The 19,266-nt window shown below is 40.6% G+C and overlaps 1 protein-coding gene across 2 annotated transcripts in view; it reads left to right on the forward strand.

Annotated features, from left to right (window-relative positions):
* Positions 1 to 217: 217 nt before the first annotated feature.
* Positions 218 to 19,266, forward strand: part of LOC100930850 (coronin-7) — a 110,626-nt gene continuing 91,577 nt past the window's right edge. For both annotated transcript variants that reach the window (XR_004230806.1, XM_031945601.1), the window contains exons 1-3: positions 218 to 458; positions 17,318 to 17,414; positions 18,126 to 18,200. Coding sequence is in view for 1 of the 2 variants with exons in the window: in XM_031945601.1 (XP_031801461.1) it covers positions 231 to 458; positions 17,318 to 17,414; positions 18,126 to 18,200 (400 nt within the window). In the remaining variant the exon portion in view is untranslated. The remainder of the gene's footprint in view (positions 459 to 17,317; positions 17,415 to 18,125; positions 18,201 to 19,266) is intronic.

Below are 19,266 nucleotides of genomic sequence, written 5' to 3' on the forward strand. Positions count from 1 at the left end.
GACGCGAGGGCGGATACCCAGAACAGCTCCCGCACGTGACCCTCTTCCCTTTCCCCCTCGCAGCCGCCGGGGGGGGCCCCGCCACTCAGCATCGAGTTGGGGTGGGGCCTAACGGGGCGGATGGATAACGATTGGTAAGGAGGCCGGCCTTGTAGGCCGGTACAGAAGAAGAGACTCCGGGGGCGTGGTCCGGAGCAGCGAGAAAGGCGAGGATTGGTTGGCAGGAGGATATGGGCGTGACCGAGGTCGGCGTGCGGCGGGGTCTGCGGGGAGGGGGCGGTTGGGAGGTAGGTAGGTCGGTCGGACGCGAGGTGCCCCTGCCGCTGTTGCTGCCTCCTCCGCTGCCGCTGCTGGCCGTGCACCTGAGAGCGGGCTTTGCCTTAGCCTCCGCCGGCGCTATGAACCGCTTTAAGGTGTCTAAATTCCGGCATACCGAGGCCCGGCCGCCCCGGAGGGAGGTAAGTCCTGTCGCCCCGGAAGAGGGAGCGCGGGCGGGGGGCGCGGAGCGTCTGGGGCGGAGGACGGAGCCTTATGAAAAGGACCCAGTCAACGCCCCGGATCTCCTCCTGCCCCGGCCCTGTCTGGGCTGTTGTCTTGCATCCCTGGCGCGGTGGGGGCTGGGTTCTCCCCTCCGCGGAGGGCCCGGAGAAGCACCAGCATCCTCATCTGGGGGCTAGCGCCTCTGCGAGGCTCCGGCTCCCCCGCGCCCTGCCTCGTGCGCCTGACCCCTTCTCCTGTGGTCTTTCCCTCTCACTCACCGGTGAAGCACCGACTTCTCGCTCCGACTTCTCGCTCCGACTCCCCTCCTCGCAGCCGGCCGGGCAGAGTCCGGGTGTCCGGTCATAACCTCAGACCCCGACAGAGCGCGGGCAGGCCCTGCGTTCCCCCAGGTCTCTCTCTTTCACTTCCAAAGTGAGACTAGTACTACGCCTTACCTCCGTCCCACCCTATGGATGGGCTTGTAAGTGCCCTGCGAATGGAAGCAATTCTTATCCACCCCTAAGACTGGCCTCAGGCTGCTGGACTAGCCTTATAAGGCTCATCAGCCACTGACAGGGTGAGAATGCCTCGGTCGTTTGAAGGAGAAGGAAGAATGTGGCTTGACTTTTGCCCTGCTGGCTTGTCATTTCCATTGTGTCTTTGATCACAGAAAACTTTGTAACCGAGAGTGATTAAAATAAAAAATAGGTGATGCTGCGTTATGCTCGAGAGGTAACAAGGATTTGGGATCCCCATCTGCTGCCTTTCTCTCCTCCTTCCCCTCAACCTTTTCGGGTGAAGGAAGATCTCAAGCTTCCCTTGCAGCCTTCATCATCTTCCGGTTTTGCTTCCTCAATTTAGACCTTGGTGTATTTTTTATTTAGCTTCATACTCTCTTATCCCCTTATTCAGCTTTGCTTCAGTGCAGTGAGAATCAGAGTTGGAGGGATTCTGTGGTGTTTGCTACCTTGAAATGTGGCTTTTTTCTGTGAAGCACTTGGACTTCTATATCTAGGATGTTTGAATTTAAAAGGAAGTCCTCTGTCAGAGATTTGCCCCCCCCTGTTTCCTCTTGCTCTTTCTCTGTGTTTGCATAACCTCTTCCCTGGCTTTTTCTCTTGACAGTAGTTTGCTGCTTAACCTGCCTTGGAAAAGTTCCGAAATGCCTCTTCTTCCATAACTTAAGCTTTTCATTTCTGATGCTAGGAAGAGAATGGGGAAGAAATGTTTAATGCTGTCAATAGAGTCTTGATCAGTTTGAACAGAAGAATTGCTGATCTCAGATGTTCTTGCTGCCATGTCAGCAACATTAAACACATTTGTACTGGAGACTTGGTTACTCTTGAGAAATACTTTTTTTTCCCCTTTTTGCTATGACCAATAATACACAAAGATATTCTAGTTTCATTGTCCTTACTAAAGAACTAATACATATAGTTCTCGTGCCATGGATGGAAATACATAGCCAGGTCCCAATTAGTACAAATAAGGAATTACTCTGGAGTTGCCATATTATTTTCATTTGCATTGTATATTTCCAATGTTGTGAAACCATTTTTAATTATTACTTTGAATATTGGAAATTCAAAACTCAACCCTATTGAGTTTTTTTTTTTTCCCTTCAGGTTTATAAAAGTTATTTAGTTTCATTTTTAAAAAAACAATAACGTTTACATTTTTTGAAAATAATAATTTTATAAAAAAAATATGGTTGCTATTTCTTAATTTAATGGAACAATTTAACAATGGAATTAAAAATCTATGGTTATTTTTTTAAGATAAAGATAGGCGGGAAGTTCAGAAATAGATTCAGTTGAAACGATTTTTTTCATTTTTTTTTTTTTTTTATTTTTTAAAAAATTATTTATCTTTTCTAAATCGGGTCCTCCAGGGTTTTTAAAATGTACATATTCCTCTGAGAAACTAATTAAATGGGAAAGGGAAACATTTTGAAAACAGATTCATGAAATAGGAGACCTTTTTTTGGGGGGTCTACCCTTAAGGGGTTATAACACTAATGGGATAAAAGTACATATAGATATAACAGAAATTGTGAAGTTTTCTTTCCATATAAAGTTCAGGTAGGGTATAGGAACATTAATTAGATAAGAGTGAAAGTGAAAGAATATCAAATTTGCATTGAACTTGGGTGACTGGATGGTTTGTGGTAGTCAGAAGAAATAAGGAAGTTATAAGGAATGGCAGTTTTACGGAGGAAATTTGAATTCAATTTTGGATAATGGCATGGCAGGATGTGGAGAGAGCTGTCCAGCAGGCAGTTGAGGATGTTTGGACTGGAACTATGTAGTAGAGATCTCCTGAGAAGACTGAGACTGTCTGTCCTAAGACCTCTTCATCTTCCCTGACTTTCATCTCAACATTTCTTTATCTTTATCCTTAAACTCTCCAGGGATGTTTTCTTGTTGAGATCAAGCCTTTACCTTGTGTCCTGGATTAGATAGATCCTCTTTGAAGACCCTGCCCCATCAATTAATCTCTCATCTTCATTGTTGCCCTTTCTATTGGTTTCTTTCCTTCAGCCCATAAACATGTTCAGATCTTCCTTAACCTAAAAGAAGAAAAAAAAATATTTATATATATATATATGATTGTGATGACCGCATATTTTAAAATCAGCTGGAGTCAGGAATTCTGGTTAAGGGAAAATTTTCAATCTTTATTCTCAGTAGAGGTGAAGAAGGATCGGAGGTGAAGGGGGATTGGAAGTGAAGGGGGGATCACGCAATGTGTGCAGGTGCAATAGGAAGCCAGCCAGACCAGAAGCCAGCCAGCTGTTCCTTTCCCTGCCTCTCTTCCTGCCCCTCTGCCTCCACCCACCAAAATCATCATTTCCTATACAACACATCAGGACTTGCACAAAGAGTGGGCGGGGGCCATTTTTACTCCAAGCATATATATTAATAGAATATGGTCCAATTACTATTTAGCCTCACGTGCTTGGGACCTCAGTGCATCAACTTGAGCTTCAGTCCATTACATCTCCCGCTTTCTTTTGTTTTAGAACACAGGTGGTCATGCCATCCCTGACTCCTCAGGGATGTCAGAGCCCCCAAGGGGAGGTGATCACACCCTCCCTGACTTCTCAGGAAAGGAGGTGAAAGCACCAAAAAGGAGGTGATCACAACCCCCCTGACTTCTCAGGAAGGGAGGTGAAAATACTAAAAAGGAGGTGATCACGCCCTCTCTGACATCTCAGGAAGGGAGATGAAAAGCACCAAAGGGAAGTGGGGGTTGCTAGCGGGTTTCTGGGCTGAAGGGTCTTTGCAAAACCCATCCATGGGAGGTTCAAAGCCTGCTTGGGAGTTTAGTGATGACCCTCCCCTCACATTTGGTGAAAAACACGATTGTACATGCAAGTGGGAATAGCAACCAATATAAATCAACTGGTGTTGAAAAGATTTAGAAGTCCTAAAAAGGGGGTATTAAAAACAGTCACAATATGCCTCTTCAGCAGCCAAGAGATAGTCCAAAACCAATCTATTGTCCATTGCTTCACGTGTCAGGGAATCCAATGACCCCCCCCCCCCTAAGTTTTTGAAGTCCTGCAAAAGTCTTTTTATGTGTTACAGAATCCAATGGTCACAGTTTTGAATCCTGTAACAGTCTTATAATTTTCTCAAAAAGAATCCAATGTTCCCTGGGGTTTTCAAGTTCTATTCTCAAAAATAAGATTCCTGAGGTTTTCAAGTCCTACAACAATCTTATTTAAAATCCAATGATTCCGGGGTTTTAATCCTACAACTCTTATGTTCCAGAGAATCAATGATTCCTGAGGTTTTTCCTACAAAATCTTATGTCTCAGGAAAATCCGATTCCGAGGGGTTTCAATCCTACAACAATCTTTGTCTCAAGTCAATGATTCCAAGGGTTTTCAAATCCACAACAATCTTATCATTTCAAAAGTCCAATGATTCCTAAGGGTTTTCAATCCAAAATTTTCAATGTCCAATGAGTCAAATCCATTCCACGCTCTTTTCAATGGTAGGCCAATCAACAGAACCACCTGATATTTCTTGGGTCTTCTTTTTCAGGGTTCTCCTCTCTCACGATGGACAAAGCGTCGCTTGTTGGCCCTCGTTCCTTCTCCTGGGGAATCAAATCCCCTCCCCCAAGGTACCTATCTGTCCCCCTTCACCACTTTCTGGGTCTCCACATCCCTTTGAATTATCTAAAGATAGTGGACCTGCTCTGGACACTGCCCTTCCATTGGTTTAAAACCTGTTGCAACCCAGTGCATCTTTTCAAAATCAAAAAGTTAATAGTATAAGGGTTAGTTTGAAGTTTTGGGTTACCTGTGCCCCCCTTTTTTTTGTTTTTGGAGGCTCTTTGTCTCTGTTTCTCCTCTCTCCCTTTTTCTTTGAGGTTAAAAGGTATCCCTGGTGGAAAATCTATACTGTGCACAAAAGTGTGCAAAATTTTTAGATAAAGGAACATTGTCTGTTTTTATTTTGGCACACCATAATGGCAAATGCTTGTTGAGGAATTCATACCCTCGGGCTGTCTCTTTTTTCTGGTACAAAAGTAAATCCTGAAAAGTGTCACCACAACGTGGATAAAAACAATTGACTAAAAGATTTATAATGGGTCACACCATTTTGCCCAATTTCATTGGGTCTCAAACGGATTCTTCCCTGGAGGCAGTGTAGGAGTGTGGAAAGGAAGGCAAAAACAGGCTTTTACTATCTCTAGCTTTCTCTCTTGTTATTCAAATTGAAATGTAAACTCAGGCACCTGTGATATTTAGAAGAGATCCTGGACTTCTTGGAATAAAGGGTATTGGAGCATGGTTAGAAGGCTATCTGCCTTTGAATTCCTTCAAAAATGGGCCCGAAGTCCACTTGAGAGTGGACATAAAATATTCTCCTGGTCTTTCTCACTTCTCTTGAAATTTCTTAAGAGCTGATATATAATAGGCCTCAAATTTTATTTGGGCTGTGGCAATTCTTATACCACACCTACTGAATAGGCTGAATAGATATTTATTTATGTCTCCTGGATAATAAGTAGGCTAGAATGATCCATACAATTCATTCTGCTGAGTGGACTGAAAGGGTTCTTACTCTATAATTAAATCATAACGTATACAGCACAAATATTTGTTTGGATGCATCTGTGAAGATAGTTGGTCCTTTAAAGGAACTTTAGAAACTTTTCTTCAAGACCTTGAATTATGTTAGTCTATTATCTTTAATGGAACCCCGTTTGTAAAATTTGGAGCCATCAAAAAAAATTTCCACTCTGGTGTCTCCAAAACACTTAATTTTGTATTGGTATAAAAGGTGTATCTCTTGTCAGGTCTTGTCCCAGATAATTTACTGCTCTTAATGGCCTTTAATAAAATTCTAACAAGCACTGGGGGAGTAAGGCTTTTTCTGGTTTGTGGGTTACCCACTCTATCCCACTGTCTCCTTGATGAAGGATTGCTGTGGATGCCTCTTTTAAAAAACTGATATTTCAAGGGTTTTTGGGCTCTTTCAACCACTGGATAAAACCAGTTCAACTTTTCTCAAAACCTCGTTCTTTTTAAGCTGGGTGGTGTTTAAACACGCTCTAAAATGTCATATAACGGTTGCAATTGATAGGTAGTCAGGCCTAACACTGGTTGCATCCATTGGATATCTCCTATCAGTTTCTGAAAATCATTCAATGTGTTTAGCTTCTCTGTTCTTAAGGATAGTTTTTGTACCGTAAGCACCTTAGGGTATACTTCATATCCTAAATATTGAAAAGGAGCATGTCTTTGAATTTTTTCTGGCGTTACGTATAATTTGTAATTCCTTAGTGTTTTCTATGGTTTTGTAGACTGTTTAACATTTGTTCCTCATGCCATCCCAAATTATCATCCATATAATGTTAATAACTTTTGGAAATGCTTTTCTTACTGGAGCCAAAACAACATTTGACACATAGTGGGGCTGTTTTTCATTCCTTATGGCAAAACTGTCTATTCATATCTTTTATAAGGCTCAGCTAAGTTAACGCTGGGCACTGACAAGGCAAATCTTTTCATATCCTCCTTATCCAGAGGGATAGAATAGAAACAATCCTTAATATCTATGACCCAAAGAGACCATTCTCTAGGCAATTGAGTAGGAGATGGAAGTCCAGGCTGAAGAGTTCCCATAGTTTCCATCTGTTCATTCACCTTTCTTAAATATGTCAATATCCTCTATTTTCCAGATTTCTTTTTTACAACAAACACTGGGGAATTCCAAGGACTTAGAGAAGGTTGTAAGTGTCCTTGTTCAAGCTGCTCCTGTACTATATCTAATAAGGCTTGAATTTTATCGCTACCTAAGGGCCACTGTTCTATCCACACTGGTGTATCAGTTTTCCACTGGATAGGAACAGGTGAAAGTGTTGGCAGGCCTTCAACAGCAGCCCTGCTTAAAAAACCAAAGTACTCATTTTTAACCCTAATTGCTGTAAAATGTCTCTTCCCCACAGATTGATGGGGATTTTTTCAACTATAAAAGGAGTAAAAACTCCTGTTTTGCCTTCAAAAGTCCATCTCATAGGGGTAGTACTAACTTCAGCTTCTATTGATCCTCCTACGCCAGACATGTAGGTCTCTGCTTTAATCTTTGGCCAGTGACTGGGCCAATTGGCACCTCTAATGACTGTACGATCTGCACCTGTGTCTACCAATCCTTCTAATGGCAGGCCATTTATATAGATTGTGAGCATAGGTCAGTCAGTTGTTACAGCTGTTGTCCAGTATATTCCTGGATTTTGTGGTCTGGAGTCAGAATCTGGGTGACTATCACCAGGTCTCATATTAGGATTCTGTATGAGTAAACTTGATGCTACTATTTCTCCTGGGTGATAAGTCACACATTGTCTACTTGTATTAGTGACTGGGATATTATCTACACATTCCCCAGTTTCCCACATCAGTGTGTGGATGGACACTGTTTTGTACGTACAAAAAGCAGGTGAAATGGTCAGGCCTACTGTTCCTGGAGGCAAGGGATCCATAGGCTGGAGAGGAACAGATTTCACCTCTCCAGGGGGTATCTCAGTTGTCCCAGCTGGATACAACTCTATTCTCCCTAATTGTAATCCCTTTCTCCCATAAGGTTGCTTCCTGGCTGATTGATTGTGTAATCCCTTTCTCCCATCATATGACTTCCTGGCTGATTGGTCAATGTCTGGGTATTGGACTTCTAGGCACTCTCTGGGTGCACCATTCGCTGCCATCATGCCTCAAGTGTTTTTTGCCTAGGACCCTGGGACTGGGCCCCTCATTCCGTTTCCCTGAACCTGTCTACATTCTGAGGCCCAATGGAAGCCTCTGTTGCATTTTGGACATGGGATATTGGGTCTTGTTCTCCCACCCTGTTTTTTCACTCTGTCTCTATACCAACATTGAGCTTTCAGATGCCCTACTTTACCACACTGAAAGCATTGACGAGTCTCTCTAGAAGTCCCTTGCCGGAAGGGACCCTGTCTACCCATGTTGGGATCTTGGGAAGTCTGCATCATAGCCTGGCTATAAAAGGCATTTGTGCCCACTGTGGCACAGCGTCTTATGAACTCCTCTAAAGGAGCATCCTTGCTCAGTCCTAGTATAATTCTTCTGCAAACCTCATTAGCATTTTCCTTAGCAAGTTGACTTATCAAAATGTCTGTTGCTGCATTTTCACCATTAGTTCTTGTGATAGCTGTCTGCAAATGTCCCATAAAGTCAGCAAAGGATTCATTTGGCTCTTGTGTTATTTTTGTGAAGGCCTCATCCTTGTCGTCTTTATTGTGGAGAGAAGCCCACGCTTTGATAGCATTAGCAGCAATTTGCTCATATGCTGCTATGGAATAATTAATCTGTACTGCACCGTCTGCATAGGAACCTACACCTGTTAGTAGGTCACAGGTGATTGCAGCATGAACTGCACTTTGACTATTTTGTTGGGCTTGTATCCTGCAGAGCTCACTATATTCAGAAAGCCACAAGTAGTTTTATCCAGGTTCTAGGCATACCCTTGCTATAGATTTCCAGTCATTAGGGGTCGATTTCAAAAACCAAATTCTGTAATAACATCTTAACATAAGTTGATGTAGCCCCATAAAGAATGCAAGCCTTTTTCAGGTCTTTGAGGATTTCTATATCAAAAGGAGGGTATTTTCTACTTTCTTGATCTGAAGAATTAAACTGTTGTATTATGGGGAAAATGTGATGTTGGAGTTCTGTTACATCTCTCCCTTCCGCTTTGGCCTTAATTAGTCCCTTTTGCAATCTAGTCATAGGAGTAGTTGGATGCTGGGGGAGAGGTGCTGGTGCTGTCACTGCCCCCACCACCACCACCACCACCACCACTACCCCTCCTCCCTCCATCCTGGAGGATGGAGTTGATGGAGGAGAGTCAATTACCTGCTCCTTAGGTGGGGCTGAAGCTGCCTCCTGGGGTGGAAATTCACCACACTCTTGAGCCTCACTTAAGTCTCCATGCCCTGTGGGGATATGGTCATTAATCTCTTCATTGTCTTCCTCCTTTATCTCAGGCTTCCCCATTTGGCTATTTCTAGAGCTTTTTTTCTTTCTTCTAGAAATCATAGAGTTCCTTAAGGCCAACTGTATTATATTATATAAATAGAATGCCTGGATGGAAATTGAATGAGGACAGGTTTTCATTGTAATATGCGGAGATCTGTTGCCCAATTAATGTCCAATTATCTCGAGAGATTTGCTCTTCCTCTAAGAACCAAGTGGAGGTGTGTTTTAAAACACTCAGAAGTCTAGCTATCTGTTCCCAAGTTATAAGTAGCCCTTGGTCTTCTATCAGCTTAAGCATGCTTTCTATAGCGCCACTCCTGGGTGGGTGGGGGGGATGGGGAATCTTTAGCTAGCATCTGTCCCATTTCAGCCATAAAAGGTTACTAATTTATTCTTTAAGAAAATAAGTTCCTTGTTTATCTATTACAATACTCATCCAAGTTCCTGGTCACTGGAGACTTCTTCAGTGAAAGTAGGGTCCTTGGTTCTCACGCTTGAGGCCAAATGTGATGACTGTATTTTAAAATCAGCCAGAGTCAGGAATTTTGGTTAAGGGAAAATCTTCAGTCTTTATTCTCAGTAGAGGTGAAGAAGGATTGGAGGTAAAGGGGTATCGGAGGTGAAGGGGGGATCATGCAATGTGTGCAGCTGCAACAGGAAGCTGTTCCTTTCCCTGCCTCTCTTCCTGCCCCTCTGCCTCCCCCTCTGCCTCCACCTACCAAAATCATTATTTCCTCTACAACACATCAGGACTTTCACAAAGAGTGGGCAGGGGCCATTCTTTCTCCAAGCATATATATTAATAGAATATGGCCAATTACTATTTAGCCTCACGTGCTTGGGACCTCAGTGCATCAACTCAAGCTTCAGCCCATTACATATGATCTTCATTTGATCTTGCTACCCTGCCTCCCATCCTTACTTTTCTCTTCTCTATCACTGTTGAGTCTAGAAAAAGATAAGCTTGCACTGGTTACCTCTACTTCCCAACCACTTAGTGCTAAATTCCATAACACCAAACTTTTCTCTAAGATCTTGGAGACTTCTTAAATGTTTAAGTTCAGTGACCTTTTCTTAGTCTTCTTGATCTAGCTGTGGTGTTTGTTACTGTTGACCATTTTTTCTTTCTTAGAACTTTGTGACTTCAATGACACTATTCTCCTGGATTTCCCTGAACTGTCTCTCTTTCCACTGTTGGTTCATCTGCTTCCTTTGGCTTCCTAAAGGTTGAGCAGGAATGGGGAGCTTTTGACCCTCAGGCCATCTAAGGCTCATGAAATCATTTGCTAAGGCTACAGCAATTCATAATAAGCTAAAAGCTATATACAACAACCTTCTACCACTTTAGTTCTCTTAAGTTGATAATTTTGCATGGCCTGTGAAAGATGTTATAAAGATCTAAATGTCCCTTGGCAGAAAAAAGGTTCCCCATTTCTGGTGTAGATCCAGACCTCAGCCTTCTCTTTTTCTTCTATTTTTTCTTTTGCCAAGTACATGCACACCCATTGCTTCACAATTTTCATCTAGGGGCAGATGCCTAATACATCTGCACATCCTACCACAAATCCCAGCCAATCATCTTCATTTAAGTTTCCTGACAGCAACTTACTTGAGGAACAGGTATTTATTAAGCACTTACCCTGTGTCTCAAATATAATATATCCCAAATTTAACTCATCGTCTTCCTAAAACCTTCCTTTCCTCTCAGATTCTATTTATCACCAAATTCCCAATTATTCAGGCTTAAAACCTTAGAGTCATCTTTGACTCTTCCTGTTCCTTTACCTCCCATACTGGACCCACCTCCAAGTTCTGTCTCTTTTGGCTTAGCATTATCTGTTTTATCTGTTCCTTCCTCTCCAATTCCATCATCATTTTCCTCATTTAAGACCTCATTTTATCTCTCACCTGTATTATTGTAATAAGATTCCTACCTGCCAGAATCATCTTCCTAATGCACAGGTTGGATCTCCACATCTAGCTATAACCTATCTTTTCAGTCTTAATTCACATTTGTCCTTTTCATGTATTTTATAATTTCAAAAAGTTATATGTTTCAAATGAAACTGGTCCAACTATTTCCCGAATTTGTCTTGCCCTCTCCTGCTTCTGTACATCTGTGCATTCTTGGAACTTGCCTCTCCTAGTAACGTCTCCACTTACTGACATTCTTTTTCCCCAAATGCCCAACACAGGTGCCACCTGCTTCCTGAAGTCTTCTTGCATTCCTTGATTCCTCAGAATGAAAGTGATCTCTTATAGAATATGAATTGGAAGGGACCTCAGGGACCTTCTAGTTCAACCTGTTCTCTGAACAAGAATCCCTGCACAAAATACCACACATATTTTCCAAGCCTTTTCTAGGAAGACCTCTAGGGAGGAGAAACCAACTATGTCCCAAGCGGCCTATTTTACTTCGAGATAGCTTTGATTCTTAGGAAGTTTTGCATTCTGTGAAGTCTAAATTTGTTTTTCTCCAACTTCTCCATTATTCATAATTTTGTTCTCTGATATCAAATAGAACAAATCTAATTTCCTTTGAAACTCTTGACACCCCTTCATTACTTGAAAACAGCTTATGTCTTACTCAAGTCTTCTCTTCCCTGGGTTAAACATTTCCAAACATTACTTCCTTCAGATGATCTTTGAATAGCCTGATCTCAAGGCCTTTTTACTACCCTAATTGCCCTCCTGAACTCTCCAGGTCACATTTCTTCTTTCCCTCTCTTTTCATGTACTTTGCAACCTCATCTAGATGTCTCCTTTTCCTGTAGTAAAATGATCTTATTTGTAAAGTTATCTTGTTGTTCAGTCATTTTTGTCATGGTTTTTGTTATTCAGACCTCATTTGGGGTTTTCTTGGTAAAGATGCTGGAGTGGTTTGCCATTTCCTTCTCCAGATCATTTGACAGATAAGAAAAATAAGGTAAACAGGGTTAAGTGACTTGCCCATGGTTACCCAGCTAGTAAATGTCTGAGGCCAGATTTGAACTCAGGTCTTCCTAACGGGAAACCTGTAACTTTATCTACTTTGCCATCCAGCTGCCTTTACTTATCTTGTCCCCTCTTATTCAACTGTAACTTTTTTGAGGGGAAAGGACTAGCTCATTTTTTTTTTCAAATTTGTATCTCTGGTACCTAATAGACAGTAGGTATTTATAAATGTTTGAATTGAGTTGGAGATAAAAATAAACCAGAGAGGCAATGATTAATTCCATATATGAGACTGCTAAGGTAGAGGGGACAAAGAATAGAGTGGGATGAGATCATAGTTGATACTATTTCAGAAATTCTGAAATTTTTTCCCCCATATTCATCTCGCTTCTACATTTTGTTTTATCTTTCAAGAGCATTATATCTTTCTAAAAGATGTCCAGATTCATTCTCTAAGTATTATCTTTGACGCCTCATTTTTTCCTCATCCCATATATCTAATTCTTTTCTTTTCTTTCTTTCTTTCCCCTCCTTCCTCCAGTCTTCTCCTCTCAAATGGCAGTCAGCAGTAAGTTACTTGCCCCAAGTCACATGATTAGTGAGGCTGGTGAACTTAAATCCTCCCAATTTCAAGGCTAGTGCTCCATCTATTGTGCTATCTACCTGCCCCATATCCAACCATTTTCTGAGTTTCGTCCATTCTACTTCTATGGTATATCTCCTATATGTCTGCTTGTCTCTAGTCACATGACCATTCCCTTAGTTGAGACTTTTATCACTTATTTCTAGGCGTATGACAGGAGCCTTCTAATTCATTTCTCTAATTCTGCCTCAAGTCTCTCTCCTTTCCTATTCACTCTGTTAAAATTATTTTTTCCTACAGGTCTACAGCCATGTCACTTCCCTGAACAATAAACTTCAGGGATTCTCTTCTGCTTCTGGGATCAACTATAAACTCCTCCATCTGGTTTTTAAAGCTCTTTTCAGACTACCCCTAACTTACTCTTGTCTTATTACTTTCTTTCCTGAATTCTGTGGTTCAGCCCACCTGTCCATCTTCTATTTTTGTGCTTTGGCAGTCCTCCATCTTTCTTTCTCTCAAGCATACTCTTCCCAATTCTGCTTCTTAGAATCTCTTCTTGCCTTTAAAACACAATTCAAGTGCCTTCTACAGGAAGCCTTTTGGATTCCATTCCATTAGCTGCTGCTGTCCTTCCTCTACTCCCAACAATTGCCCTTCTATTTTTTTTTTTAAATAGATACACTTATATGTGTTCTTGCTTTCTCCCATGGATAGAATGTAAACTACATGAAAGTGTTTCCCATATGATGCCTGGCACATTGTAGGTGTTTTTTGATTGGTTGCATGGCTAGAATTTTTTTTTTTATTTTATTTAATAGCCTTTTATTTACAGGTTATATGCATGGGTAACTTATGGCTAGAATTTTTATAATCTAGAATGAGGTATAGAACTGCAAGGTGGGCAGCTCAGGCAAAATCCGTGAATGTCTGAAAGCTAAGAATAGGGAATTGGATTCTGCTTCTAATCTATATTTCCAAAAGAAGAGAAAGTGTAATATATTCAGTGTGCATGTTCTGCAATGGAGGTATTAAATATTCCCAAATATAGCTCCAACCGAATTAAAATGTAATTGGGAAATATGAAACAAAATTAATAAAATTTTAAAATAAAGATACAGTAAAGCTGAGATCATATAATTTTTTTTTCTAAGTTGACATCCACCCATAGAATTCCTTCTCTAGCCTACATTTCTATTTAAGTTTGCTATCAGTCATGTTCCCATTTCAGAAGTTTGTCATTGAAATCAAAATGTCAAACAATAGTATGGTAGATTGTGGGGATTTCTAGGGAAATTGTGCCAGGCATTGCGCCAAGCTCTTTACAAATATTTTTTTTCATAGAAATTACTATTATCTCTATTTTACAATTGAGCAAACTGAGATAGAGATTAAGTGATTTGCTCAGAATCAAACAGCTAATAAGTGACTGAGGTCAGGTCCTTGACTCCAGGTCCAGTGCTGCTTCCATGACATGCTAGATCAAGTGAAGGTTGGTATAGTAACCAAGAGAAGGTCTTATAATCTATGCAGATAGGATAGTCTGGGGAATTTGGAGTGCTTATTTTCTTTTTGGCACAAGATAATTATACTTTGAAATTATTTTTTAAGATTATGAATTCCAAAAGCCATAATTTGTGCTCATCATTTTCATTTGTGTCCAAACAGTCAGTTTGTGGATTCCTCTGGGTTTGGGGCATCTTGAATTTTAATGAATTTGCTGGTTTCTGAGAAAGAATGGTTGTCAGATCTCATAGCTGTATTCTTTTTTTTTCTTGCTAAGGCAGTTGGGATTAAGTGACTTACCCAAGGTCACACAGCTGGGAAGTGTTAAATGTCTGAGATCAGACTTGAACTCAGATCCTCCCGACTTCAGGGCTGGTGCTGTATGCACTGCACTACTTAGCTGCCCTCATAGCTGTATTTTTTTTTTTAATAATTATAACTTTTTATTGACAGAACCCATGCCAGGGTAAATTTTTACAACATTATCCCTGCACTCACTTCTGTTTTGACTTTTCCCCTCCCTCTCTCCACCCCCTCCCCTAGATGGCAGGCAGTCCTATACATGTTAAATATGTCACAGTATATCCTAGATACAATATATGTGTTGTTTTTTCTAAGTCAATTAAAATAATTTTTTGGGTGTTTGATTGGTACAGTACTAAATAAATAGATTAGTTTAGGGAGTATTGTCATCTTTATTATATTCGCTCAGTCTATCCAAGAGCACTTAATATTTTTCTAATTATTTAAATCTGAATATTTGTGTGGAAAGTGTTTTGTAATTTTGCTCATATAATTCCTGACTTTCCTTTGGTAGAAGTTATTTTGAATGGAATTTCTCTTTGTATCTCTTGTTGTTGGATTTTGTTGGTGATGTATAAAAATGCTGAGGATTTATGTGGATTTATTTTGTATCCTGCAACTTTGCTAAAGTTATGAATTATTTCTAATAGCTTTTTAGTAGAATCTCTGGGGTTCTCTAAGTATACCATCATATCATCTGCAATGAGTGATAGTTTGGTTTCCTCATTACCTACTCTAATTCCTTTAATCTCTTTCTCAGCTCTTATAGCCAAGGCTAGCATTTCTAATACAATATTGAATAATAATGGTGATAGTGAGCAACCTTGTTTCACTCCTGATCTTACTGCGAAAGGTTCCAGTTTTTCCCCATTGCATATGATCATAGCTGTATTCTTTATATGAAGGACTGCAGGAATATTACTTATAATAATGATAATCCACTGAGGTAAGATCAGGAAAGGTGACCTTTTCTGTCTTCTTCTACTATTTCATCTGAAAGATGGGAAGTGAATTCTAAAGGATAACATTACTAGTCAGGCCATGACCAAAAATTTAATCTTTACAGAAGTATCTGAGTGTCTCCCCCTTCTTCCCATTCCCATCAGTCTTTTATGAACCCTCCTTGCTTTCTCACTCATATTCATCAAAATGGTGGAATAATGTAAATAAATTGCTTTGTAAGTCTTCATGAACTATATAAATGTTGGCTTTTATTATGATTATTATTATGATTATTTTCTGCTGTTTATTTCTTTTTTTATTCTTTTTTAAATTTTTTTTTATTTAATAGCCTTTTATGTACAGGTTTATTTACAGGTAACTTTACAGCATTCTGTTTATTTCTTAATAAAGAAGTAAAACTTTGTTAGCAAATTAAGGGGGAAACTATGAAATAAAAGAAGATAGAAAGCTTACAAATAGTCAAATTACAAAGGGGTAGAGTATACTTGTGTGATATAGAGGAAAAAGAAATGTGCCCACAAATACCAGAAACCTATACTTATATCAATCAACAACAAGCATTTATTTAAGTTCACACTCCTGGCCAGGCCCTGGAGATACAATTACAGTAAGAAGATGGGCCTTACCCTTAAGGAGCTTGAATTTTGCTGAGGTAAAACAGTGTTTCAGGAAGACTCAGGACAGTTCTGACCTCAGACATGGATAACTAAATATACAATAAATTCTCCTCCAAATTCATTAATTTTAACAAAGCTGACTGGACACTAGCAAACTACAAACTAGGAAAAATCTATTGAAGATGGCTTGAGTCTTGAAAGGAAATTAAGGTTCCAAGAAATAGTCAGAATCAGAAGGGAGAGAGCATTCCCAGCATGAGGAATAACATGAATAAAAGCATTGAGGTGAGAAATAGAATGCCTTGTTTGGAAAATAGCCAGAAGGTTGGTTAGAAGATAGAATAGATTAAATGAGGGACAGTGAGGTATAATCATACTGGGCCACCAGAAGTTGTTGCTTTTAAGTTATTGAGTTAATTTGAGTCCTTATTAGGGGTGTATGCACAGACAGATCATTTAACCTTGCTGAGTTCAGGTTTCCTCACCTATAAAATGGATAATTTCATATTCAAACTACCTACTTCACAGAGTTTTGTATAAAAAGTGTTCTATAAACATAGAAACATAAATGTCACTTATTATTATTAAAGAGATATTTTCTTTTACTCTTTCGTGTTCTTGTTTTGCTCCCTTGGGGAAGGGGAGTCCAGTAATGCTCTTAGTCTTCCATGATAGCAAGGATTCACACAAATTGATTAAATCACAGCTCACCAGCACTTCCAACTCCCTTCCTCCAACCAAAAAACCAAGCAACTTTTTATAGGTCTACAATACCAGGCATAAAATTCTAATTCTAAAGTCCTAAAAGCACTAATAATTAGAGCCATGATGTCAGCTGATTTTTGCCTTTCTTTCTCACTGTTGCTTGCGTATGCTGATTTCTCCTCCCTTCTCAAAGAGTTTTCACCAGGGCTGCCCCTGGCATATGGTCCTTGTCTGTCCTTTCTAAGTCTTTCTCCTTTTCTTTTCAGTATTCCTCTCTTCCATATCCTTAGGACCTCAGTATTTTAACAATTTATCTTTTTTTTATAAACTTGCGTAAGATAATGTATAAGCCTTCAGAGCCATGGCAGGGAGAAATATGATATTTAACAGAAGGAAGACATTTTTAATAATAAAACTTTAGATTCTTTGGTACCTAGGTAGGATAATATTTGAGACAAGGGAGCTTATCATAAATCAAAGATAAAAACTAGAAGGGACCTTATAAGTCATTTAGTCCAACCTCTTCATTTCATAGATAAAGGACTTGAAGTCTCGAGAGATCAAATGATTCAAATCCAGATCTTCTGATGTCCCATCCACTATTTTTTCCTTTTGGGTTCTAATCCTAAACATAACTATAGGTTACTGCCTGCTCCCTCTAAGGATATCACCATGCCTTTCCATCACTACCATTCTTTGCTTATTCCTTACTTCCAGGCCTGGATCAATGACATTCGAGCAGGAACAGCTTCATCCTATGGGAATCACATCAAGTCGAGCTGTAGCTTGATCGCGTTTAACACTGATCGACCAGGTATGAGGACTGGGTTGGAAACAGAGATTTGGGTTGGCTAGAGTGGAGAGTCAGAGAAGAGGACCAGCAAGGAGAGAAAAGGGCAACATTTTCTAGACTCCTAGTTAGAGGAGGGAGGAGAACTTAGTTTTACCTCTCTATTTTTCTCCATTCCACAGCTGGGTGATAGAAAGACTCTTTGTAGGGTTGGAATTATCAAGGATGAACATGAGAGCAGAAGGCTGGGAGCGCTTACAGGCCTGACAAATGGCTAATTCATCATTTTTCTCAGTGAGGACTGGAAATGGTGTCCAGACCTGATCCACCTTCAGGATCTTGTAGCCCAGTCTACAGTCTCTAATCTAATCCTAACAACACAGTTTCAGAGAGGCAAAGGAGCTTGTTGGGAGTCACACAGATAGTTGGTAGCAAGTTTTATGTTCTTCACACTGTATGGTGGAGTCATTTAATTCAGTCTTATCATCCCAGGACTATAACCTTTAGTCATTTTTATTTTGACTTGTTACAGTTACAAGAACTAAACTAAGGGGTCCAGATTGAGCTTGGGGTAGAATCCAAAGCACTTCTTAAGGCTGAAACTGTTGTCCTCCAGGCTGTGCCTTTCCTGTAGGTGGCTCCCTTCCCTGAGGCATGCATCTGGGTTCCCACAGGATTGTGGGGACCTGCGGAGGGTGGATTTTGGAAATCCATGTTGATTTCTTTTTCTAACAGGCACTCTGGGCATTGTGCCCCTGGACTGTCAAGGCAAGAACAAGAGGAATGTGGCATCCCTGGGTTGCCATTCAGGTAGGTGAGGCCTTCTGCTCAGGACATGCTTGCTATTTCCTTTTTTAAAAAAAAATTATTATAGCTTTTTATTTACAAGTTGTATGCATGAGTAATTTTTCAGCATTGACAATTGCAAAACCTTCTGTTCCAACTTTTCCCCTCATTCCCCCTTCCTCTAGATGGCAGGTAGACCAATACATGTTAAATATGTTAAAGTATATGTTAAATACAATATATGTATACATATCCAAACAGTTATTTTGCTGCACAAGAAGAATCAAACTTTGAAATAGTGTACATTTAGCCTGTGAAGGAAATCGAAAATGCAGGCAGACAAAAACAGAGGGAGTGGAAATGCTATGTAGTGGTTCACACTTATTTCCCAGAGTTCTTTTGCTGGGTATAGCTAGTTCAGTTAATTACTGCTCTGTTGGAACTGATTTGGTTGATCTCATTGCTGAGGATGGCCAGGTCCATCAGAATTGATCATCATCTAGTATTGTTGTTGAAGTATATAATGATCTCCTGGTCCTGCTCTTTTCACTCTTGCTATTTCCTTTTTATTCTGAGTGTCATTCAGCTGGAAAACTGCCTACCTTGTGTGAGGAATTGTGCTAAGTGATAGACATAGAAAGGCAAAATGCAACAGCATGTCCTGTTGTTGAACACTTACTGGGCCTCCTAACATTAATGCTTCCTATCCCCATTCCACTCCAGTAATCATTAAGTTTGCAAGGTCCAAGGGTCATCCCAACCAAGCAGGAGCTTCTGATCAGGGAAACCGGTTGTACCTCACTTTGGAGTTCTGCTGAGGACAGGTGGGCTTGGGGGCCACAGGGCCACTTTGTGAAGAATTTCCTTGATCCGATCTTTGCCCCTTGCCCACCTGATCTTGATTCTGTGCTGCCTGGGGCTTGCGCTGTGATGCCTTGAATCCACAGCAGAGGAAGATGATCTTGCCAGGGACTGGTAGCTTGTGGAGGAAGAGTGAACAAAAGCTAGGCCAGCTGTTCTGTGATGTCGAGTTGGGGCAGGCCCTGCTGGACCGGGACAGCTGTGGCTAAGCAGAGGGGTTTGGGCAGTG

The sequence above is a fragment of the Sarcophilus harrisii genome, chromosome 1, assembly GCF_902635505.1.
Source record: "Sarcophilus harrisii chromosome 1, mSarHar1.11, whole genome shotgun sequence".
Lineage (NCBI taxonomy): Eukaryota > Metazoa > Chordata > Mammalia > Dasyuromorphia > Dasyuridae > Sarcophilus > Sarcophilus harrisii.